The sequence below is a fragment of the Meles meles genome, chromosome 19, assembly GCF_922984935.1.
Source record: "Meles meles chromosome 19, mMelMel3.1 paternal haplotype, whole genome shotgun sequence".
Lineage (NCBI taxonomy): Eukaryota > Metazoa > Chordata > Mammalia > Carnivora > Mustelidae > Meles > Meles meles.
The window spans coordinates 34,572,633-34,597,114 of record NC_060084.1 but is presented as its reverse complement, the minus strand read 5'-3'; the positions used below and the strand labels follow the sequence as shown (position 1 = coordinate 34,597,114).

At 45.6% G+C, this 24,482-nt stretch overlaps 1 protein-coding gene across 3 annotated transcripts in view; it reads right to left on the bottom strand.

The window, feature by feature from the left end:
• Window positions 1–231: 231 nt before the first annotated feature.
• The window catches only part of ABCC11 (ATP binding cassette subfamily C member 11), a 59,376-nt gene continuing 35,125 nt past the window's right edge, over window positions 232–24,482 (bottom strand). For 2 of the 3 annotated variants that reach the window (XM_045988125.1, XM_045988124.1), the window contains exons 19-29: window positions 22,441–22,638; window positions 18,704–18,930; window positions 18,220–18,357; window positions 16,790–16,976; window positions 12,430–12,519; window positions 8,353–8,542; window positions 6,754–6,913; window positions 4,411–4,489; window positions 3,602–3,715; window positions 701–865; window positions 232–574 (exon numbers count right to left, since the gene is read on the bottom strand). In XM_045988125.1, coding sequence (XP_045844081.1) covers window positions 482–574; window positions 701–865; window positions 3,602–3,715; window positions 4,411–4,489; window positions 6,754–6,913; window positions 8,353–8,542; window positions 12,430–12,519; window positions 16,790–16,976; window positions 18,220–18,357; window positions 18,704–18,930; window positions 22,441–22,638 — 1,641 coding nt within the window. In that variant the 3' untranslated portion in view covers window positions 232–481. The remainder of the gene's footprint in view (window positions 575–700; window positions 866–3,601; window positions 3,716–4,410; window positions 4,490–6,753; window positions 6,914–8,352; window positions 8,543–12,429; window positions 12,520–16,789; window positions 16,977–18,219; window positions 18,358–18,703; window positions 18,931–22,440; window positions 22,639–24,482) is intronic. The other variant, XM_045988126.1, reaches the window with a different exon arrangement.

The window sequence follows — 24,482 nt, the reverse complement described above, 5'->3', positions numbered from 1 at the left end:
GGACATTTCCATTCCACTAACCAATGAAACCCCTTTTCCAGAAGTCAGTATGAGGGACTCTCTCCTCCCTGCAGCTGAATGAGTACTAGCTAACAAGAAAGCAGAACACAGAATGTGACTTTTTCTTGTTCTTATTTTTTTCTTTTTTACAAAATCAATACAGCATTTGCAATACTTTTAAAACTCTAATAAGCTTTCACATTACTATGAAATTACTCAACATGTCAGTTAAAAAGAGGCACGTGATGATTTGACCACATGGTCTCAAGGGGTGCAGGGGTTCCCAGATCTGGGGAACCAGAGTGGCCTATTCCAGGTTTTGCTCCCGCAATCTTCTTTTCCATCCCATTGCCAGCACCCCTGGGTACATTTCAGGCTGCCTTCAGGAGAAGTAGCCATCTCTGCACAAGAAGGTCATAGACTGCAGGCTCACAGCGACACTTGGCTCTACCATCAGCCCACACACAATCACCGGTCCTCTTTAACTCAGTGAAGAATTGGCTGTTGCCAGCAGGGCAGCAAACACTGACTCAGGCTTCTGCTTCAGGACCTCGGGCCTGTCAAATTCCACAACCTGAGAGATGGAGAAAGGAGGGGAAGGGAGGACACCACTGAGATTAACCTTGAAGGATCCAAAGGCTTCCTGGGACACTGGCCTGAGCACATATCCTCCCACTGGCCCCAGAGACATGGCTCTCACCTTCCCGTTGCTCATGACCAGGATGCGGTCACAGTTGAGCACCGTGGTGACACGGTGTGCAATGACAAGCACTGTGCAGCCCTGGAAGGCTTCGCGGATTGTGTGCTGGATCAAGGTATCTGTTTCCAAGTCAATGGAAGCTGTGGCTTCATCAATAAGGATGATCTGGTGAAAACAAAACAGGGGTGAGGGCAGATTGCTTGGGCCCTGAGAACTAGTCTTGGGTCTACCACTAATCCACAAGTCCCTTAGCTGAAAGGGGAGAAATATGGATTGAGTTCAAAGCCCACTTTGAGCTCTAGTTGTCCATTATGTCAGAGAATATTAGGTCTCAACCAAGACCGTGTGAGTGTGTATGTGTGTGTGTGTGTGTTTGTAACCAGAGAATTAAAATCTTGAAAATGAAAATATCCTGGGGCACCTGGGTGGCTCAGTTGGTTAAGCATCTGCCTTCAGCTCAGGTCATGATCCCAGAGTCCTGGGACGGAGCCCCATATTGGGATCCCTGCTCAGTGGGGAGCCTGCTTCTCCCTCTTCCACTCCCCCTGCTTGTGTTCCCTCTCTCACTGTGTCTCTTTCTGTCAAACAAATAAGATCTTTTTAAAAAATGAAAATGAAAATATCCCAGTGGAAACTTCTTGTTTTATGAACTGCCTTCCGATTTGCCTGAATTAACATAGCCCCAAATTCCCCAAAGTGGGGCACGTGCTCACACTTGGATGGCACGTGAGATGGTATGGCTGGAATACAGATAAACTTTCTCTTTAACATTTTTCTTTTATCTTATTAACAATATGCATTAGAAAAATATGACTAGCACAGAAATACAATTTCACAAATGTTACTGTTTAGAATGAGACCTTTTTTTTAAAAGAGGGCATCACGAGTAAGCCAACAGAGAGATTGGTGCACCGATAGTACAAAAATCATACAGTGATGACGCAGATTTGGGAAACATGGAGAAAGCAACTTTGGCACCAGTGTTCTGGTAATAGTAAAAGAAGGAACCAAGTGGTTGAAAAAGTGCTACATGCCTATTGCAGATCCTGTCTTTCATCTCTGCTAGAAAGAAGGGTATAGTCTTCCTTCCCGTGAAACCTTCTCCCCAGCTTCTGACCCCACTGGGCTCTGTCTGCTTTTTTCTCAGAGCTCTGACCGTCTGTATCAACAGTTTTTGCATTTATCATTGATTAACCATGGTGTGTGCTGTGAGTGCATGTAAGTACCCGAGTGCTCATATGTATACATGTGTGAGTGTGGAGGTGTACATACATATGAGTATGTGCATGTGGCCTCACTTACGAAAGTGAGTGCTACTCACTTTGCTCCCTACTAGTCCAGGTAGTCAAATTATCTAAATTATCTATCAAATTATCTAAAATTACTGACACCATATTTGGAAACTTCAAGAAGCGCTGTCTGAGGCAAGGGACTCAGAAGCAAAAATAAACTTTTGGGATTTCATCAAGATAAAAAGCTTCTACACAGGGAAGGAAACAGTCAACAAAAGTAGAAGGTAACCTGTGGAATGGGAGGAGATATTTGCAGATGACATATCTGATAAAGGACTCGTATCCAAGAAAAATAAAGAACTTATCAAACTCAACACCCCAAAAACTAACAACTGGCGAAGAGACATATGAAAAGATGCTCAATATCTCTCATCATCAGGGAAATGCAAACCAAAACTACAAGGAGATATCACCTCATAACTGTCAGAATGGCTAAAATCAATAACACAAGAAACAACAGGTGTTGGCGAGGATGCAGAGAAACGAGAACCCTCTTAAACTGTTGCTAGGAGCACAAACTGGCGCAGCTGCTCTGGAAAACAGTACGGAGGTGCCTCAAAAAGTCAAAAAAAACCTACCATATTTATCCAGCAATTGTACTACAAGGTATTTACCCAAGGATAAAAAAATACTGATTCAAAGGGATACATTCACCCCAATGTTTATAGCAGCATTATCTACAATAGCTGAATTATAGAAGGAGCCCAAATGTCCATCAACAGATGAATGGATAAATAAGATGTGGTACACACACACACACACACACACACACACACACACACACACAATGGAATACTATCCATAAAAAAGAATGAAATCTTGCCATTTACAATGACATGGATGGAACTGGAGTGTATTATGTTAAGCAAAATCTACCAGAGAAAGACAAAAACCGTATGATTTCACTCATATACAAAACTGAAGAAACAAAACAGATGAACATGGGGAGAAGGGAAGAGAGGCAAACCACTAAATGGACTCTTAACTATAGAGAACAAAGGGAAGGTTGTTAGAGGGGAGATGGACAGGGAAGGGGTTCAATGAATGATAGATATTAAGGAGGGCACTTGTTGTGATGAACACTGGGTATTTTAAGTGATGAATCACTAAATTCTACACCTGAAGCTAAAGAAGAAGAAGAAGGAGGAGGAGGAGGAGGAGGAGGAGGAGGAGAGGAGGAGGAGGAGAAGAAGAAATTTTGCCCTGGAACAGCTGTGATCTGATTTCCAACTCTAATAAAGAGAATGTCCTGCATCCAAGTTCTAGAAAGAATATGTGATAGGCAACTGTTAAATTAACAAGCTTCTAAACTTTCAACTTTTTGTAAGGAAAGTGCATCATGATTTGGTTCTAGTGGTGGATCATTTCAGCTTAGCTACAGGGTTTCAGGATTTGGGAGAAGCCAGGCTGAGTCCCCACCTACTTGTCTTTCCCAAACAAGGTATGTACAGAATGGCCATCAGTGACATGAGGAAGACCTTTGGGTGTTTGTGGAAATGACATACAGTGCAGCACCCACTATCCTATGGAGATGGAGGGAGAAATGGCCAGTGTGGTTTCCCAAGCCAGGCGTCATCCATGACCTCCCATGGCCATTCTGCAGTCTCACCTTGGAGTTGCGAAGGAGGGCTCTCGCAATGCAGAGCAGCTGCCTCTCCCCCACGGAGAAGTTTCTGCCACTTTCCACCACTTCTGCTTGCAGTCCTTGGGGTAACTTTGAGATCTGGAATATCCAGGAAAATGAGATGTAGGCTATGTAGGCGTGTGGGCGTGTAGGCCATTGTGGGGTGAGACCTAACCTAACCCCCACAAGACCACAATCCCTGAAACACTTTGTAACAGTCCTTGCCTCTTTATACTCTAGCCACTGGTCTTTCTCCTCCTTACTTGTACCCTGCTCACTTCAGTCTCAGGGTCTTTGCATTTGCTAGTTTCTGTGCCTGGAATGTTCTCTCAAAGATCTGTGCCCTACTGCTTCCTTAATATTGGGTCTCAGGTCCAGTGTCCCATCTGTAAAGAAGCCTTGCTTGACCACTTCATTGTAAAGGAGCTGCTCCACAACTGAAGTGCCTGTTGGTCTCATTACCACCTTAACAGAACTTACAACTATCTGAAAGCATCTTGTGTGTTTATTGTCTGTATCTCCCATTGAATGCAAATACCAGGAGGGCAAACACCTTACCTACCTTGCTTTTGCTGCATCCCCTGAGCCTAGAATGTGCCTGGCTCACTGTTGGTGTCTGAATGCCTTCAGATTTGACTTAGGACTCCAAAACCACCTCATCTCCATGAGATCACTTAATCCATGCTCCATAGTGGTAGCATCTGAATAATCATGTGAGATGAGCCCCAAGGACCAGCAGACACCTCTGTTGAAGAGGCAGGTTAAGACCAAAATCAGGTCTTAGAGCTACTTACTGTTGTGCTCAGGAATGTCCTCTCCAAGACATCCCAGATCTGCTCATCCGTGCAACGATCAAAGGGATCTAGGTTGAATCTGCCATAGAAGAGGTTACACATGTAACCAATGAACTGTCTGTTCCATGCATGGTCGATGACCAAGAATGGTTATAACTGTTTTACTGGGTGTAGAGAAACCCATGGAATTACCATGAACTGTCATTTCTTGTGCCTTCTCAGTACCCATTCCTTCTGTAGGTCCTTCTGTACCCAACCCTTCCTTGGTCGATGACCAAGAATGGTTATAACTGTTTTACTGGGTATAGAGAAACCCATGGAATTACCATGAACTGTCATTTCTTGTGCCTTCCCAGTACCCATTCCTTCTGTAGGCTGCGGCCCCCAAGTTTTATTTGGAGACCACCTCCTTCCCAGCTCTCAAGCCCATCTGATCCAGGTGGTCCCTACCACCAACTCCAGTGGGAGAGCAAATGACTCAGGCATAAGTAGATGGCTGCAACCATCTTGCTTCGGGAGTAGGACACGTAGAGTCCCCAGGACATTCACTGAAGGCTAGGAATGAAACCAAAGCAGACTTGGGGGACAGTAAGGCCCTGAATCAGTCTTGGCCTTCCCAGTATCATGAACCAAAGAGGGCATTTTTAGCTGAAGCCACTTGGGTGTGTGTGTGTGTGTGTGTGTGTGTGTGTGTGTGTGCGTGCGTGTGTGTGTGTGTGTGTGTGTGTAAATTGTTGTTGCTTCCTTAAACAGAGTGTCCTGAATACAATTTAATCTTTCTAAAAACCACTCAGGGTCAACACCACGGAATCCATCGATGTGCCTTCTTACATATTGGTATGTAGCTGGTATGGGCCTTCCATTTATTTGGGATTTATAGGTTCTGGATTATAGAATTCTCTCCAAATAACTGAAAATTAATTCTTTAAACCTAGAAACATTTAAACTTAATTACGTGAAAAACTCTCTAAAATACATTATATACCTTCCCTGACTAGGTAAACAGGTAAATTGTTTTAGGGCCCTACAGAGACATATAGAACTCATGAGTTTCTACAACAAGGGCCTCATATATACTGCTATTTCTATCATGAATGGCTTATTGAAAGTAAGACTCTTAACCCACTGAGCCACCAGGTCCTGGGATCGAGCCCCGCATCGGGCTCTCTGCTCTGTGGGAAGCCTGCTTCCTCCTCTCTCTCTGCCTGCCTCTCTGCCTACTTGTGATCTCTGTCTGTCAAATAAATAAATAAAATCTTTAAAATAAAAAAATGAAATAAAAAAAGGAAAGTAAGACACAAATAATCGAGGCCCTAAAACAGAGACCAGGAAATGGAGAGCAAGACTTTCCTTGCCCTCTGGCAAAATGATGTCACCCATCTACACAAGAATGGTGTCTCTCTTCTCCTACCAGGAATTAACATTCTTAAGCTCTGAATTCTTTCCCTACAAAAGGTGATATACCTCTGAAACCTTTAACGCATTCAACTTTTCTCACTACATTTGGTTGATACAAAAATTATGATTTATCAAGTCCCTTGTTTGGGTCGTTAACTGCAACCATTTCTTCACAAGAGTCTTGATAAGTTTGATTAATGGGGGATTCCTCTTGTCTCTTTCAGAGAATTAACTTATTTGGGAAAGCAGGTTGATAGCAGCACAATGAACACGGGCTTTGGAGCCAAACAGACCCAATAAGGAAAAGAAGGAGTATGAATAAAACAGAATTGCACCAAAAGAGTCTCAGAGACAAGGAATCTAACCTCACTTTTAATGCATTAGGCTTCCTCAATCTCAATGCCTTGGTGTTCACACATAGCTCACGTGCACTGTTAATGCAGGAGCACGAATCTGGATAAAGTTTAGTCCAGTTTGCTGACTGTGAACTATCTGGATTATTTCTCACTTCACACCTGCCTGGAATGTGTGTCTTGTGAAGAAATGCTCCCTCCCAGCCTAACATGCTCCCCATCAGCTCAGTTGGATGTAGAGAAGAGAATAAACCACATCTAGATATGACAAAATACAGTAGCCACAGGACAAGTGCTTAATGATGAACTAAAATCTGACAAATCCCATCAGGTTTTTTTAAAAAATAAAAAGGAAACTTCAGCCCGTTAGGATTTACAAAGTGCTCCTGTGTATATCAGAGCTTCATGCACTCTTCAATGACACTCCAAGTCCCAGTGAGTGGCCCAGTGTGACAAGGAGAGATCAGGGGCCCCAAAACTGAGGCACTGGCCACCAGCTCATCAGAGGGAGTCCAGCCCTGGCATCCTGGTCCTGCCACCTCTCCCAGGAGGCTGGCCTCTGTATCATGCTGGCCTATGAGCCAGCACTCACCTGATGGTTCCTGAAAGCAGGACAGGATCTTGAGGGACAACTGAGAACTTGGACCGCAGTTCCGCCAGGCTGATACTGCAGATGTCCACGCCATCGATGAGAATCCGGCCTGCTGCCGGCTCCACCAGGCGGAAGAGAGCCACCCCCAAGGAGGACTTCCCTGTTGGGCAAGAAACAAGCAGGACCTCAGTTCCTGGATCCATACTAGAGGCAGCACAAGCCATACTGGCAGCTGCACCTGACCTGCTCCCCTCTAAAGTCCCTCCTTTGAGCCCTGAGAGCACAGAAGAGGACTGGAGTCTCTGCTCCAAGTGGTGCCCCAGACCACACACAGCTTTCTCACAGCCTAGACCAAAATCTGGATATAAATCCAGACATTTATATATTCTGTTGCCCATGCACAGTGTTACTGCTATTTTTTTTTAAGTTCTTTGCCAGCATTTTAAAAATCCAAATTCCCTATTTATAAAAATCCAAATTGTATGCTTTCCTTAAAACCGAGAACTGCCAACACGGGTCCCTCACCCTCCCACACAGCACGCAGCTGGAGTTGAGTGCAGCTGCTTCCTTGAGAACAGTACCCCCCAGTTCAACACACTGCCCGCCTCACCCTCCTTGCCTCGCATCCCAGACCCATTTCACCCATGCATGTTGCTTGCCAGGCCCCAAAGGCATTTCAGTTTCCAACCTCTGCTCTAAAAAGATAAGGTCAACACGGGTGGTAGCTGTGTGTCTTGTTTACCTTTATGTTCCCTTTACCTGGCAGATGGTAGGTACTCAGTAAATACCTAAATTGTACCAGTATCTACTAAGAGTTTCTCTGTGTCAGTTTCCAGCACTCTCCGGCCAACTTCAGGCAAGAAAGTAGAAAGGGAAGAATATCCTAAAGAATACAGCTGGAAACGTTTGACCAACCACCAGGACTGCAAGGCCTGCAGGGGGGCTGAGAAGGTGGACACCCCGGAAGGCTCTAGTCTTCCTGAAGGGCTACCTAGAGGAAGCAGCTCCAAGGCACAAGGGTGGGGCAAGAATCAAGCCTGAGCTGTGTCTTTGAACAATGCAAAAATGGGAGGGAGGTGATACTTGGACCAGACCTCTGAAAAATAATAGGAGACAGGAAGGGAGGGAAAGAGGTCAAAAAGGAGAGGGCAAAGGAAGAGGCTGATAAGAGGTCTAGGAAGGGTGAGGAGGAAGGAAAAGCAGGACCCATTTCACTCCCAGCCCTGCACGGCCCCGTGCCTGAAGCACGCCTCCCCTGCACCCTGTTCATCCTTCGGGTCTCAGCTGAAATGCTGGCCTCAGAGGCCAGGCCACCACAGCTCAAAGACCTACCCACCCCATTCCTTGGTGAATGCACCCTTCTGTTTCCTCCATGACATTCACCACAAGCTGTAGTGACCTTATGTGTTTCCTGATGTGATCACTTAACACCTATCTCCTCCAGTGGGATCCCATGTCAACAGGAACCTGGAGTTTTGTTCACCAATGTCTGGCACCAACTGAGGGTCCAATAAACAACTGTGGAGTCACTGAGTAAACACAGCCCAACACCCCATAGGGCAGAGTTGAGGACAAGGGATGCCCAGGGAATGCACTCACCAGAGCCTGTCCTTCCCACGATGCCCACCACTTCGTGGCCATGAATTGTCAGGTTGATGCCATTGAGGATGATGGGTGTGTTGTCCCTGTATTTCATGCGATAATCCTGGAATGTGATTTCTCCATGCTGTGGCCACCCAGGGGGACAGCTTGTGCCTTCGATATGTAAAGGAGACTCAGGGACACACATCTCATTTTTTAAGAGAGAAAAAGAAATCAATAGTTATCATTAATCTCTGTCCATCTCCTGCTGACCCACTGCCCTCCAGCTGTTGGGTGTGTGACCCACCGTGGGACATTCAGAGTTCCCCAGGGGGAACATCCACCTCTAGTCACCTGACATGCATATAATATTATCCCCAAAGAATGAGAAACCATAGAGCTAGCCCCCTTGGTATTAATGCAGAGAACTTTTTCTATTTTTTTATATGGACTCTAAAGAAATAGAACCCAGAACAGTGATAATAAAGGCAGCAGAGCTAGCTGACCCCTGTGGGGTATGTTTTTTTTTTTTTTAAAGATTTATTTATTCGACAGACAGAGATCACAAGTAGGCAGAGAGGCAGGCAGAGACATAGAGAGAGAGAGGAGGAAGCAGGCTCCCAGCCAAGCAGAGAGTCCGATGCGGGGCTCGATCCCAAGACCCTGGGATCATGACCTGAGCTGAAGGCAGAGGCTTTAACCCGCTGAGCCTGTGGGGCATGTTTTATGGCTCAGACGCCTTGTACAGATCTCCCCTCCCTCTGCCCTCATCAACAGGATAGGCACTTCAGATGCATTTCACACACAAGGAAACAGAGGCTCAAACGGGTTAAAACACTTGCTCAAGATCATATAGTGGATGAGCGCCAAGACTGGGGCTGCCTGACTGAGCCCACGGCCAAACCAAGCACAGCTGGGTATGTCCTGAGGCCCGAATGATGGCAAAGAGTCATGGGCACCTGACCACAAGTCACAGCTCTTCACCGCAGGTGTGGCTGTGCCACAATATCCTTCAGTGTTAAATCAAAGCTCTATGATTCGCAGATTCTGCTCCTGTTAACAGAGGCAGAGACATGGCTTCAAAGGGCTCTGCCAGACCCCAGCTGTATAATCTAAAGCAAGATGCTCAGCCTAGCCAAGCCTCAATTTCCTCTTCTGGAAAATGGGGATAATAATTCAATAACCTTATAAAATTGTTTTGTGGTTCCATAAGATAATCTATATATAAAAACATTGAGCCTTTACTGTGGGTCAGGCTCTGTGCTAAGTGCTTTGCATATTCTATTCTTCAATCTTTGTAATAACCCAATGAAGTAGATAAAGTGATCTGTCCCAAGGTTACACAGCTAACTCAAGCAGCAAAGCTTGGACCTGATCCTCTCAATTGATGCAGAAAAAGCATTTGACAAAATCCAGCATCCGTTCCTGATGAAAACGCTTCAAAGTATAGGGATAGAGGGAACATTCCTGAACTTCATAAAATCTATCTATGAAAGACCCACAGCAAATATCATCCTCAATGGGAAAAAGCTTGCAGCCTTCCCGTTGAGATCAGGAACACGACAAGGATGCCCACTCTCACCACTCTTGTTTAACATAGTATTAGAAGTTCTAGCAACGGCAATCAGACAACAAAGAGAAATAAAAGGTATCCAAATTGGCAAGGAAGAAGTCAAACTCTCTCTCTTCGCAGATGACATGATTCTTTATATGGAAAACCCCAAAGACTCCACCCCCAAACTACTAGAACTCATACAGCAATTCAGTAACGTGGCAGGATACAAAGTCAATGTACAGAAATCAGTGGCTTTCTTATACACTAACAAAGAAAATACAGAAAGGGAAATTAGAGAATCGAAATTAGAGAATTTACTATAGCACCAAGAACCATAAGATACCTGGGAATAAACCTAACCAAAGAGGTAAAGGACCTGTACTCGAGGAACTACAGAACACTCATGAAAGAAATTGAAGGAGACACAAAAAGATGGAAGACTGTTCCATGCTCTTGGATTGGAAGAATAAACATTGTTAAAATGTCTATACTGCCTAGAGCAATCTATACTTTTAATGCCATTCCGATCAAAATTCCACTGGTATTTTTCAAAGAGCTGGAGCAAATAATCCTAAAATTTGTATGGAATCAGAAGAGACCCCGAATTGCTAAGGAAATGTTGAAAAACAAAAACAAAACTGGCGGCATCACATTACCTGATTTCAAGCTTTACTACAAAGCTGTGATCACCAAGACAGCGTGGTACTGGCATAAAAACAGACACATAGACCAGTGGAACAGAGTGGAGAGCCCAGATATGGACCCTCAACTCTATGGTCAAATAATCTTCGACAAAACAGGAAAAAATATTCAATGGAAAAAAGACAGTCTCTTCAATAAATGGTGCTGGGAAAACTGGACAGCGATATGTAGAAGAATGAAGCTTGACCATTCTCTTACACCGTACACAAAGATAAACTCGAAATGGATAAAAGACCTCAACGTGAGACAGGAATCTATCAGAATCCTAGAGGAGAACATAGGCAGTAACCTCTTCGATATTAGCCACAGCAACTTCTTTCAAGATATGTCTCCAAAGGCCAAGGAAATAGAAGCAAAAATGAACTTTTGGGACTTCATCAAGATCAAAAGTTTCTGCACAGCAAAGGAAACAGTCAACAAAACAAAAAGGCAACCCACGGAATGGGAGAAGATATTTGCAAATGACAGTACAGACAAAAGGTTGATATCCAGGATCTATAAAGAACTTCTCAAACTCAACACACACAAAACAGATAATCATATCAAAAAATGGGCAGAAGATATGAACAGACACTTCTCCAACGAAGACATACAAATGGCTATCAGACACATGAAAAAATGTTCATCATCACTAGCCATCAGGGAGATTCAAATGAAAACCACATTGAGATACCACCTGACACCAGTTAGAATGCCAAAATTAGCAAGACAGGAAACAACGTGTGTTGGAGAGGATGTGGAGAAAGGGGAACCCTCTTACACTGTTGGTGGGAATGCAAGTTAGTGCAGCCACTTTGGAGAACAGTGTGGAGACTCCTGAAGAAATTAAGAATAGAGCTTCCCTATGACCCTGCAATTGCACTGCTGGGTATTTACCCCAAAGATACAGATGTAGTGAAAAGAAGGGCCATCTGTACCCCAGTGTTTATTGCAGCAATGGCTACGGTCACCAAACTGTGGAAAGAACCAAGATGCCCTTCAACGGATGAATGGATAAGGAAGATGTGGTCCATATACACAATGGAGTATTAGGCCTCCATCAGAAAGGATGAATACCCAATTTTTGTAGCAACATGGACGGGACTGGAAGAAATTATGCTGAGCGAAATAAGTCAAGCAGAGAGAGTCAAGTATCATATGGTCTCACTTATTTGTGGAGCATAACAAATAACATGGAGGACATGGGGAGATGGAGAGGAGAGGGAGTTGAGGGAAACTGGAAAGGGAGATGAACCATGAGAGACTATGGACTCTGAAAAACAACCAAAGGGTTTTGAAGGAGCGGGGGTGGGTGGGTGGGAGGTTGAGGAACCAGGTGGTGGGTAATAGGGAGGGCACGTACTGCATGGAGCACTGGGTGTGATGCCAAAACAATGAACACTGTTATGCTGTAAATAAACAAATAAACGAAAAAAAAAAAAAAAAGCTTGGACCTGAACCCAGTTGATCTGGCTCTAAAATGTATGTTCTTAACGATTCTGGCACAAATAGAAGCAATAATAATACCAATTATTATTGTCATTATTATTATTTTTTTTTTATACTTGGGCAAAACTCTCATTTCTAAAAAGGGCAGATTATTCTCTCTACACCCAGGGAAACCGTAAGGGATGTGATGAAAATGGGCCAATGGGTAAGGAAGGGCTTCTAAGAAATGATAGGAAGATAGGTCCAGGTCCAGCGAAGATAGGAAAGAAGGGCCAGGAGCCTCAGTTGCCTCTTGAAAAAGTCTTAGGGGGCCTGGAGTGCTGGAGCTTGCAGACCATGGAAGCTGAGCCACAGGCATGGATGTGAAGCCTTCCAGACCTCCCCACACCAAACCCAGATTTGCATCCCACCTTCATATATTGACGAATCCTCTCCACAGCAGTGAAGTACGCCTCTGTCTCTGACCCAATCCGGGCAGAGGCCTGGAAGTTGGACGCTAGCTGGAATGAAGGAGATACATCAGGTCAAGAAGCTGACGGGGATATGTGGAGGATTTCAATGTTCCTAAAAACCACTGGTTGCCATTCTCCCCTGAGTGACGTCTCAAACCAAGACAATTTCCCTACAAGAATGGAACAGATGCCTTTGGTACCCCCTGAGCCCACTTCTGAAGTCAGCTCAGCAGTGGTGGGCAGTTCTGGGCAAGATTCCACTGGCACCATCCCACCTCAATTACCTTTTGTGTGTTTTTCTGTTTTCTGCTCAAAACCTTCTCCTATACCATAGAACCCTGCTCACCCCAAGCACAGTTTCATCCCTGAAACATAGAAGAGTTAAAGTCCTGCAGGCAACCCTCAACTAATGGGGAAAGGAGCCAGATAAAGGCTCCCATCCCTCCACTTTGGGGGACAATCCAGGGAGCATCCTATACCCTTCCTCTATTATCCAGTAGAGTTGAGTGCTGGTACCCCAAACAGCAATCTCAATGGCACAAGCCCACGATTCAGTTCCTCCTTCCCTACCTCAGTCTCTTGCTCCCTCAATCCTGTTTCTTAAGAGCATCTCTCAAATAATCTGCCTATACCCAAGTCCTTACTTCAGGTCTTGCCTTCAGGGAAACCCAGGCTTAGAGGATTCTCAGGGACTCTCAGAAGTTGGAGATACCACAGGTGAGGACCCTGAGGTCCAAAAGAGGAACTGACATTCAGAGGATTACCTGGAACCTAGAGGCAGAGTTGGGACGAGGACTGCAATCTTTACATTTTCCATCCCCCTGGCCCAAGATGTGGGCAAACAGGCCACACGCAGGGTGCTGGGCAGAAGTTCATTATGCATTCATTCAACATGCTCCTTGAAGGCTCTGTACCAGTGCCAGGCCAGGATCTGTGCCCCAAAGTACAACAGGCCCAGGCCCTGCCCTCCAGGAGCTCCCATTCAGGTGGGGAGACAGATGGGTCGACAGAGAATGCACAGAGACATGAGCTCCACCATGGGAGGCAGCGTGGACTGCCATTAGGGCCCACATGACAGTCACCCAGATGAGGCCACAGGGAAGGACTAGTACAGCAGTTGGCACAGGAGTTTCATTTTTAAGGAGAGGTGGGACTGAGCAGGTTAAAAATGGGTGGAGAAGGGCATTTCCTATAGAGGGGACAAAGTTCTGGAAGTAGTAGGTAGCAGGATACATTCACGATCTTGCACACCATTTGGCTAGACTGGAACAAAGAGTATAGGAAGGGGAGGGAAGGCCCTTTAGAACTCCGAGAGGGTGAAAGCCATCATAAAGTGACACTAAGGGGGGGGGATGGGAAGGAGACTGCCTTTCCTCCAGTTAGTGTAGCAGACAGGGCTGGTTGCCTACGCACCAGGCAGTGCCTTCTTTCTTCCTTGCTAGCACATCCTCTATTATGCTCAGGTAACTGGCAGCCTGGTGCCGCAGGGAGACTTGTCTAGTTCAGAACAATCCTGTTAACTCCACTCCTCCTGAATTTAGGTGGAGGAGGAGTCAGATGGGAGTAGTCTAAGAAACTGTTCCTTGTTCTTAAAAGGCGGCACAGGGGGAAAGTTCTCTCCTCCCTGACCTTTGGTGGTTATTGGGTGAGGTTGTGTTTCTGCAGCCTGCAGCAGCCCTTTTGAGACCTGGAGCAGATAATCCTGAGAATGCAACCAGGCTGTAGGTGTCAGGGCCGGAAGATAAAATGGTCATGGATTCACACTAGGTCACTGAATTAATGAACAGAGAAAAGCCTACCTTAGCTTACCGGATACATCACCTAATAAGTCCCTGGACTGCCAATGCCATTTTGAATAGGGTCTACGGTTTGCTGGCTTGCTGCCAGAAGCATCTTGATTATTTATACCTCTTACGATTGTAAAGCAACATGGGATGTGATTCCTACCCCCCAAAGCTTGAGCAGAATTGCATTGAGAATGCATAATGAGGTCAACGAGTCACCAGTGTGACCAGAGGAAAAAAGCATGTTGGGGTCATAAAGCCAGATTTAAGGGGCCTGGAAGCAGGACCCACGGCTTAGTTTTGGCAGAAGGAGACAGGGAATATCTGAGGGCTCTCAGCAAAGGAGGGACAAGAGGAAACTGTAATTGAAGATCTCTCTGGTGAGAACGTAGGAGGTGGATAAAAGGAGGCTCGGGGGCAGGGGAAGAGGCATCAAGGTTGCTACCCAGGATAGAAGTGAGATACTCTAGCAGGGCAGCAGACACAGAGGAAAAAGTAAACCCAGGGCCTTTTTGAAGCAGTGAGGCCTCCAGCAGAGGTCCTACTGAGTTTCCTGTGATGAAACCAGCTGGAGAGACCTTTGAGAGGTGTCTCATGTGCACAGGGTATCCTGGGACAGATGAGCCCCTTGCCCGTGCCAGCACACAACAACCGTGCCCTGATCTTTGCCCCTCTGACCCATGTCACTCAGCAACCAAGAGGGATTTCTGGCCTTAGTGACTCCAGCTCCCCTATGACATCACTTTGGTATTGGTCCCCAGAGTTTTGGAAGGCTTGGAGGCAACTCTGCCCTGGTACATGCATGCGTGCGTGTGTGTGTGTGTGTGTGTGTGTGTGTGTGCGTACACGTGCACACGCATGTATGTGTGTCAGAGATATGAAGAGAGTGAAGATGAGTGTGACCCACTAGGGACAAACCTGCCCCACCAGCTGAGGGAACTTGGTAAGCAACGGAACTCCGAAGCTCTGGTCTCCTGTCTGTAAGTCAGGAACAGTAACAGCTCACATCTACTCGGCACTTATTCTGGGCCAAGCAATATTCTAGGTGTTTAACATGCATTAACCCTCCTGCTTACACATATTCCTCACAAATCTATAATCTTAGAACTTTTATTATCTCTTTTTCACAAAATGAGGAATCCCAGGCATAGGGAGGGTAAGAGGCTTCCCCAATGTCACACAGCTCATAATGGGCAGCACCTGGCTCAAACCCACATTCTAAAACCACACAATCTTTGCCACTTCGCTGTAGCTCGTGGAAAGTGGTGAGAATTCAACCCAGGAAAGCACAACAAGCACCTAGCAGGGTGTTGGCTCAGCATGAGTGTCTGGGGAATCCCATGTAATGGCCCTGGTCAGCTGTCTGTGAGTATGAGCACGGAACACCCCTCTTCATGGCCTGTGTGCCCTCAGAAGGCTCTGCACACACAGCCACAGCTATGGGTATACAGGATTGTACGTTTATGCAAATATGTGCCTGTGGCAGGGGCTCAACAAGTTCAGAACAATCCTGTTAACTCCACTCCCCCGGTCAACAAGGGACAAGATGGAACCCCTTTGCAGACCCAAAAAAAAAAAAAAATGCCTCAACATTGGGGCACTTGAGATCCAAAGTCGGTTAGAGACAAAGCCACATAGCTGTAGAAAAGGCAGCTAATGAGCACACCTTGGGGGAGGGATCCCTGGAACTGTGCACCCAGGGTTCCCCAAGACAGCTACAGAGCCAGCCTCTGGCCTCACAGACCTCGGTGGCTAGTCCTTGCACAGGCCTGATCCCGCAGACATGAACCTCAGCCAGCCGGACCCTCTCACACCCTAGTGAGCTGGCATGGTGGAACTCTTACGAGGAGGTGTGCAGATGGCTATCTCAGACGCCCCTAACGAACCTGTTTTTAAAAATAGATTCCAAGATCTCGCCCAATCAGGACTGGACTCTGAGTTCCCGAGACTGTGCTCTGGAACATGGTCCTCCTGTTGGCTGCACAGGGGCTCAGACCAAGTAAGCCTGTGAGACTGGGGCCAAGCATTCTGCTTCAAGTCTCGTGCACTTTAAAGTCTGAGAAGACCTATTCCAGGGGAAGGATGGGATGCCTCCTTAGATAACTCGGAGAAGTCTGACAGCGGAATCCAGGTATGAATAGTAAAATGAAAATACACCAGCCAGCAAACCAAATGGTCTGTGTTCTTACTCTGGCTCTATTTCTAATGCTCCATCCATTCAGACAACTCCTTCCCTCTCTGGACTTCAATTTCTTCATCTGTACAATAAGAGGGTTGGGCTCAGCTTTCTGTGGGTTCCAGACAATCCCAGTATTCTAAGATTCCATTAAATAGCTTTCAATATAGAGGAACTGAAAGTTCAGAGGTAACAGGGAAACAGAGGAAAGCAGCAGATTTGGAAGACCAAGCGCATAACTCATAAGATCACAAATGGTCAAAACCCAAAGTGTCACCAAAGTCCCATGAAATGAACCTTCTGGGTCTGCCCATGGGTCACAAGTCACGCCCCCACTATCTGGGACCCCCTCCCTTACCTGCAGGATGAGGCTGATAGCCATGGATTTATAGGAATAGGAGGCAGAGGAGATGCCAAAAACCACGAACAAGGCCACAGTGAAGCCCAGCAGGTTGGTCATGATCTCCAGTCTCAGTGACAGCCATCTCGAGGAAGACAGGAACATCAGCAGGTAGTTATTCTGCATATCGTTCAGCCTCTTAAACCTAAGAAAGGAAAGCCACATGTGCTTGTCTAACCCAGAGTTTTGTGGGAATGGACACTGGTTGCTTCCTTCAGTATCCAGCTCCTCACCCCCATCAAAAGAACCTGACTTTTCTTCAAGGGCCTCCTCCCTGCCCCTTTCTCAACCATGGAGTAGACCTGACTGCAGACCAGGGAGTAGGCTCTGACCAGCTTAGGCTCTCAGCATAGGCTCTTCCAACCTTGATGGTTGGTTCATCATCATTTGGGGTAGGTTCCCCTAACTGGGCCAATGAGAGTGAGTAAATGCCAGGATCTATGAGTGGGTGAAGGGAAGCACCCCCTTCCCAGTATCTATCAACCTTGGACCAGGGCTGTGCCTGTCTTGTTCACTGCTGCCTTCCCAGTGGGTGCTGAGCACCTGGTAAGTGAATGAATGCATCACTACAGGATGCCCTCAGTCTCAGGATCTGCACAGTCCTTGAGTGCTCCCCAGTGCCACTAGGAGAGCTGGTGCTGTGGTTCATCCAATTTTCCAGTTAACCAAACACATGCCAACTGCCACGCTCAAGGGTTACCTGGCTTCAAGCCTGGCTAGATGCCACCTCACCTCCCACCCAGCTGCAGGTCACTTCTTTCCCTCCTGAACTCTTAGGTCCTTTTATCTGCTTTTCTCCTATGCTATCAGTCATATTCAACCCCATATTATCACAAAAATATGTGTCTGTGTCTCCTCTCTTCCACCAGACTATGAGAATCTCATGGTTCAATGCAGACCATGGTGACTAATCTTTACAAATGGGTAGGTTCATATGACACAATGAAGCCTCAGCAGCAATCATAGGATTTCTTGTTGTTTCAACAAACATTTAGAAGGCAAATCTATAGGTATGGATAGTGAAAGAAATTCTGTAATTTGGAAAGCAATTATTCCTTGTATTTTATTAAAATTCAATACCTATTTGGAAGTGAAAGTAAAAGAACCATGCAAGAAATGCTGGCCCAGCAATACTTCTTCATAATAATTATATTAATACGTGTATGCAACGTCCACAGTTCTTTAAGGTTTATAGTCATTTTTCACCTCACTCACATTTGTTACTCCTATAAGCATCATTTCACAGATGAGGTCCTGGAGGCTCAGAGAAATAAGCGGAATAAACCAATGTGAAAAGGAAGCTGTTTCCTGATGCTCAGTTCCTCACCTTCCTGCTTCCCACCATCCCCACATCCCCATCATCCTCAGAGAGCAGCAGCAAGACTCACTCGCTGATGAAATCTTCAATTTTTCCATAGACATGAATGGAGCTCAGGCCCTGCACAGCGGTGAGGATGTGGGAGAACAGAGGGGAGCGGCTGTAGTTCTCCAATCTCTTGAACAAGTTGGTGACCTTCTTAAACTTCCTGCATCAAGAATGAGGGAGTTGGGCTGCCTGTTAAGCAACTGCCTTCAGCTCAGGTCATGACTGTGGGGTCCTGGGATCGAGCCCCATGTTGGGCTCTGCACTCAGCACAGAGTCTGCTTGAGATTCTCTATCTCTGCCCCTCCCCCCACTTGTGCTCTCTTCTTCTCTCTCTCAACTAAATAGGTAAAATCTTGAAAGAAAGAAAGAAAGAAAGAAAGAAAGAAAGAAAGAAAGAAAGAAAGAGATCTGGACCATCCACCTTAGGGACAACCCAGTTCTATGTAGATTCCAGGCTTGTATCCCAAGTCACAAACCCTGCTCACAAGCAAAAAGAACTCACTTACAAATAATAAATAAGGCAAATAGCGACTAATATGACTCCGATCAGCAGGATGTATGGAGACACCATAGCGACAGTCAACAGGATGGCGACCACCATCAAAGACAGAAGCAGGAACTCTTCAGCAACGACAGGCAACAACTGGTCCAGCATATCCAAGTCCCCCGTAAAACTGTTCAGGAGTCGGCCTGTCGGGGTTGTGTCAAAGAAGCTCATGGGAGAGCAAGAAACCTGCAGGGACAAAAGCAACCCAGGTCAATGGAGAGCTGCTGGGACTTGAGGAAGATGTCAGTTATCCTTAGGCTCTGAAGACATGCAGAATCCAGCCGAAGGGGTGTGCAGGGGAGGCAGGATAGAGCAATGGTTAAAAGCATGAGCTCCACAATCTTCTAGGTTCCAGGGTTACCCAGCTCCTTCACCTACTGCGGTATGACTTTGGGCTTAAGTTACTTTAGCCCTCGGAGTCTCAAGGTCCTCATTTGTAAAAGGAGGATGATAACGACACTTCACAGAGTTGTGGTGAAGAGTGTATACCTCTGCAAATAGACTAAAAACCTCTGAATTGTGCAACTATATTAAAAGGATGAATTTTATGATTATGTGAATTATATATCAATACAGCTAAAAGAAAGAAAGAAGGAAGGAAGGAAGGGCAGGCAAGCAGTAAAACACTGAAAGTCTCAGAACAGTTCCTGCCTCCGAATTAGCATTCCACTAATACTAGCTCTGATTATTTTCCACAGAAAATGGGACCATTTTCCAGGATCACCAAAAATTAGTAGCAGCGTCTCCCCTGCAGTTGCATATGACTTGGCGTCTTGGGTAGAACTTAAGCATGACTGCCCCTTCTTGAAGGCGGTGTCCTAACTTGGTCTCTAAAAGCAGCAGACAGGAAGCCCTTTGGAGATTAAAGAAGGTTTCATACAAGAAGGGCTCTAACAAAAGCATCCAGTTTGGTGTACTTATTTTACAGATGGGGAAACTGAAGTCCAGAGAAGGGGAGGCCACTCAGCAATCTGTTTCAAGGTCACCCAAGTAGTTAACAACAAAACCATACCAGACCTCCCACAGGGCTCCCTGACCCCCTGCCCCAGGACACCATGCTCTTTTTTTTTTTTTTTTTTTTTTTTTTTTTAAAAAAAAGACACATTTATTCAGCGTCATGATCAGACTATTACATTTAGCAATCAACAGCATGGGTGCAAAAAAAAAATCTACATTAAAACCCTTTGTTGGAATGTTTTACACTTTCCACAGAACAGAAACTAAAATAACCTGTTATACAATTAGTCACAAATACAGTCCTCGAGTTTTTTTGCCCATACACATGAGTATTGGTGGCAGGGCCTAGCTGCTACAAAGAAGACATGTTTTAGACAACACCATGCTCTTTAGAGAAGGCATTTCTTAAAGGTTCCCGGCACTGAGCTGCTGACAATCTGACCACTTTCATTTACCTATGCATTTCTCAAGCTGTTAACACAAGAAAAATATATCAGTAGAAGTTAATCGTGTCTGTTAGGGCCAAAATCAAAGGAAGGAATGAAGGGGGGGAGTGCATTTTGATGATCAATGAATAGCAATTAATAGAGTCATGAAGTGTCCCTTTCAGCAGCTCTCACTGCAAATACCTGGGTGCTGCTGACCAAATGTTCTTCACGTTCACGGTCAGGCTCTAAGGTAGGAGGGAAAGGCAGGGAGGTTGGGAGGGACAGATGATGAGCTTCCTCACTTTTTCTGCCTCTAAATTATCTGTCAACTTCTGTGAACTACATGATCGAGAGCAACAAAAACTGTCACAATCACCTCAAGAAATCCCAGTCAGCCCTCCAGGACTCTGAGCACTCATGGCGGAGGTGGGGGTGGGGGTTGGGGGGAGGGGCATGGGGGTTGTTGTGTAGGGAGAGAGGTGCACAGGGACAGGATATGGTTCAGCTGCGGTGTGACTAAGCCTTCTTTCCGAGAGCCCACCATCCCTCAGGATTAGGAACAGATGGTGAGGGCATGAAGAAAGGGTTTCTGCTACCCCTTAAGTGTCAAAATAACCTGTTTTTGCAGTTTATTGTGTTTGTAGTTGAGCCAATTATCTCAGAGGTTTGTCCTTCACTGTGATTATTTAAAACTACGAAGGCAATTTTAAATCAACAAAGCCATAAAGGGACTGCAAAAAGGAACATATTTTGAATACGAAGCATGTTTCCTAATGGAAAAAAAAAAAACTTGAAAAAAAAATTAAAATTGGATTTATCACTTGGAGGCCTGAGGAATGGATTTTTCCAGAATCTAGGAGTGCAGAGTCAGAACTTTAGAAGCCATAGTAAAGGTAATAAAAGTGTCTGGCCTCGGGTAGAATATTCATCTCCTGTTTTCTGGTTCCACCAAGCCAGCTGCTTTATCTGAGGTGTGGGGAGAGGCCTCCACCTCATCCTCCCCACTTTGAAATGTCAACACAATTTGCATTCAGTTTACACGGAATGATAGACGTCCCCCTCACCTCTGGAGAACACCAGTGAAAACTCCTGCTCTAATTCTCTGAGCACCTGCCCTCTGGGACTCCATTCAGTTCCCCAAGAAATCTTTGCTTCTCTTCGCCTCCTAATTTAAGCTGGTGAAAGTGTTTCAACTCATCCTTTCAATCATAGCAGAGAGATCCTTTCCTCCAGGAAGTCTTCTTGGACTCCTATCCTTCCCTCCAACACCCACATGCTGAGGTTAGGTGCTCGTTAGGTTCTTAGGATCCCACGGGCCCCCGCCCAGTGGGTAATTTTGCACATTGTGTTATAACAGCTTGTTTTGTCATCAGTCTTCCTGAACAGACTATACGGCCATGATAGCCTGAACTATACCTGCATTGTTCATTCACCACTGTAAGCCCAATGCCCACTCCAGAACCTGTGCATAGTAACATTTGGTGAGGGGGAGAGCAATGACGTTTCCAGGAGGCAATGTGATACCACAGACAATTTGGTATTTTAACCATAACACATTCTCACCATTACACACAAGGATTTCAGTCTTCTCATCTGTAAAATAAGGATAATAGCACCACTTCTAAAGGAACCTGGGACAATTATAAGATAAACGGAAACTGCGACAATCCTACAACTGTATATGCAATAGTGCTCATCCAGTGGAGGCCAACATTGGTATGACCATTGACCCTCCAGCAAGGGACACTAAGCTTTTACAATCCTGCTCCCACCCACGTAGTAGCCCAGTGTGCACTTGCAACTAAATGACATTCTGGAAAGGACAAAACTATGGAGACAATAAGAAAGATCCGTGGTTGTCAGGATTTGGGAGGAAGGAGGGGGATGAATAGGTAGAGCGCAGAGGATTTTTATGGCCGTGAAACTATTCTGTATGACACTTTATGGCAGATACATGTCAGTACATATTTTTCCAAACCCATGGAATGTATACTGCAAAGAGTGAACCTTATCTAAATGATGATAATAATAATAATAACTGTATTGATATTGACTCATCATTTGTAATAAACACCCCACACTAATGCAAAATATTAATAACAGGAGAAACTGGGGGATTGGTGAGGGACCAATGACAGCTCTGTACGTTCCATTCAATTTTTCTTAAATCAAAAACTACTCAAAAAAATAAAGTGTAGTCATTAAAAAAGAAAGGAAGAAAGGAAAGACAGACAGAAAGAAAGAAGGAAAAGAAAAAACTGGGCAAGATCAAGCCTCAGTCCATGGCCGCAGCCGCTGCCTGGGCCCACACCTTGTTGAAGAGCTTGTCGTGCAACACTGTGGATGCTTTCCTCGTGATCTTGGTGAAAATCCCCGAGGAGCAGACCCCCGTGCAGATCAGTAGCAGGACACTGAGTCCATACACCAGCTGGTAATACAGTAGCTGAGGGTTGTTCAGTATGTCGCCCAAGTCTGCAGTAGTTCCATTGCTCTCCTGGCTGCTGTTGGTCTTCGAGAAAGAGCAGAGAGGTTTGGTAGGAAATATACTTCGTCTTGTTCCCAGTTCCTGGCATAGAGCTCCTAAAAGCCCCATAATTTCCTAAGTGATAGGTGTGCTGGGAGCATCCTTTGTTCTACTATTTGGCCTTTGACTCTGGTTCCTGACATAAGAGCTTCTAAGACCCTTGGAGTCTCTGGAGCAAATACAGTGTCTTTGTGTAGCTCTTGAGACAGATGGTCGGGGGAGGGGGCTAGACAGCTTCAGGATGGAGAGCTGGTCAGCAGAAAGATCAAATCAGGAGCAGGAGATTGGAACTTTCAACCCCACCCCCTCATCTTCTGTGTGAGGAGAGGAGCTGGAGGTTGAATTAATAATTGATCATGCCAGTGTGGTGAAACCACCATACAAGTCCCCAAAGCATGGGGTTCAGAAAACTTCTGGGTTGCGGAGCATATCCACATGCCAGGAGGGTTGTGCACCCCAACTCCACAGAGCCAGAAACTCCTGCACCCAGAACCCTTCCAGATCTCACTCTATGTAGTGCTTCCTCTGGCCATTCATCTGTATCCTTTATTATAACCCTCTAATAAACTGCATAAAGCATTCCCTGGGTTCTGTGAGCCATTCTAGCAAATGATCAGATTCAAAAAGGGAGTCATGGGAACCCCCAACTGATAGCTTGTCTGCCAGAAGTATAGGAGGTCCGGACTTGTGATTGGCATCTGAAGCACGAACAGTCTTTAACCTGGGGAGTCTGCACTAACTCCAGGTATGTCAGAACTGAATGGAATTGTAGGAGACACACACACGGTATCTGGAGTTAAGAGAACTGGTTGATTTGGGGGAAAACCTGCACATTGGCTATCAGAAGCATTGTGTAGGACTAGAGGAAAATAGCTAGTCTTCCATCTTTGGGGAGTCAGACCACCTGAATTCAGGGAGAAATTAAATGCGGAGAGAAAATCCTCTTCCTGGGGTCACATTTAGCCTCAGTAGCTTGTATGGGATGAATCTTTACATGGAAAACTTCCCGCTTGGTGCTTTTGCTTTTTCCCTCTATTCTTCTTCACTGCCCTGCCCTGGATTAGGCCTTCATTGTCCTGGACCACTATAACAGCAGGCAAACTAGTCTGTCTCCTGACTCCACCTCTTCCCTCCACGCACAATCCAATATACCCTGATTATTCTAAACTCAGCTCCCTGAGTGACTTCTCTTCATCCCTCTTTCAATGCATCTTTGTCCCAAGGCAGCCTGATTTCTAATGAGGCCTATTTTCTTCTGCCAGGGTAGAAAATGACTTGGTAAATTCACTCTATGGTGTTAGAAATGTGTTCTGGATTATTACCCAGCATCATCCCTGGTGCTTCTACATTCTTGGGAACTCGGTTTCCCAGAATCCTACTAGCATTGGTCTCAAGTTAGATTCTGCCAAGAGAGGCAGGCACAGGAAATCTCAAAGCTGAAAGAGAAGAAGCCATCACACGCTGGTGGCAATTATGGACATGTGGGTGGAATGTGGAGTTTGGCCAGTGACTTGCAAGTGTCCTTCTGAGAATCAGCCACTTTAGTACTACCTGCTGAAGAGGTCAATGGAGCCCTTCCAATGATTGTGTAGCCTCTGATTCCTATATTAAATCTGTAGAAGTTCTAAATATGCCAGGTGGCTTCTGTTTTCCTGAGCAAACCTTGCCTGACAGTTAACCAAGTAGACATCTAGGCAAACATAGGGTGGAACCAGAGGACCAAGATCAAGTCCCAGCAGGGGACTTCACATCCTAGGGTAGGTTCTTTTTCCTCTCTAAACACAGTTTCTTCTGTAAAATAGAAACAGTGCCTACCTCAAAACGTGGTT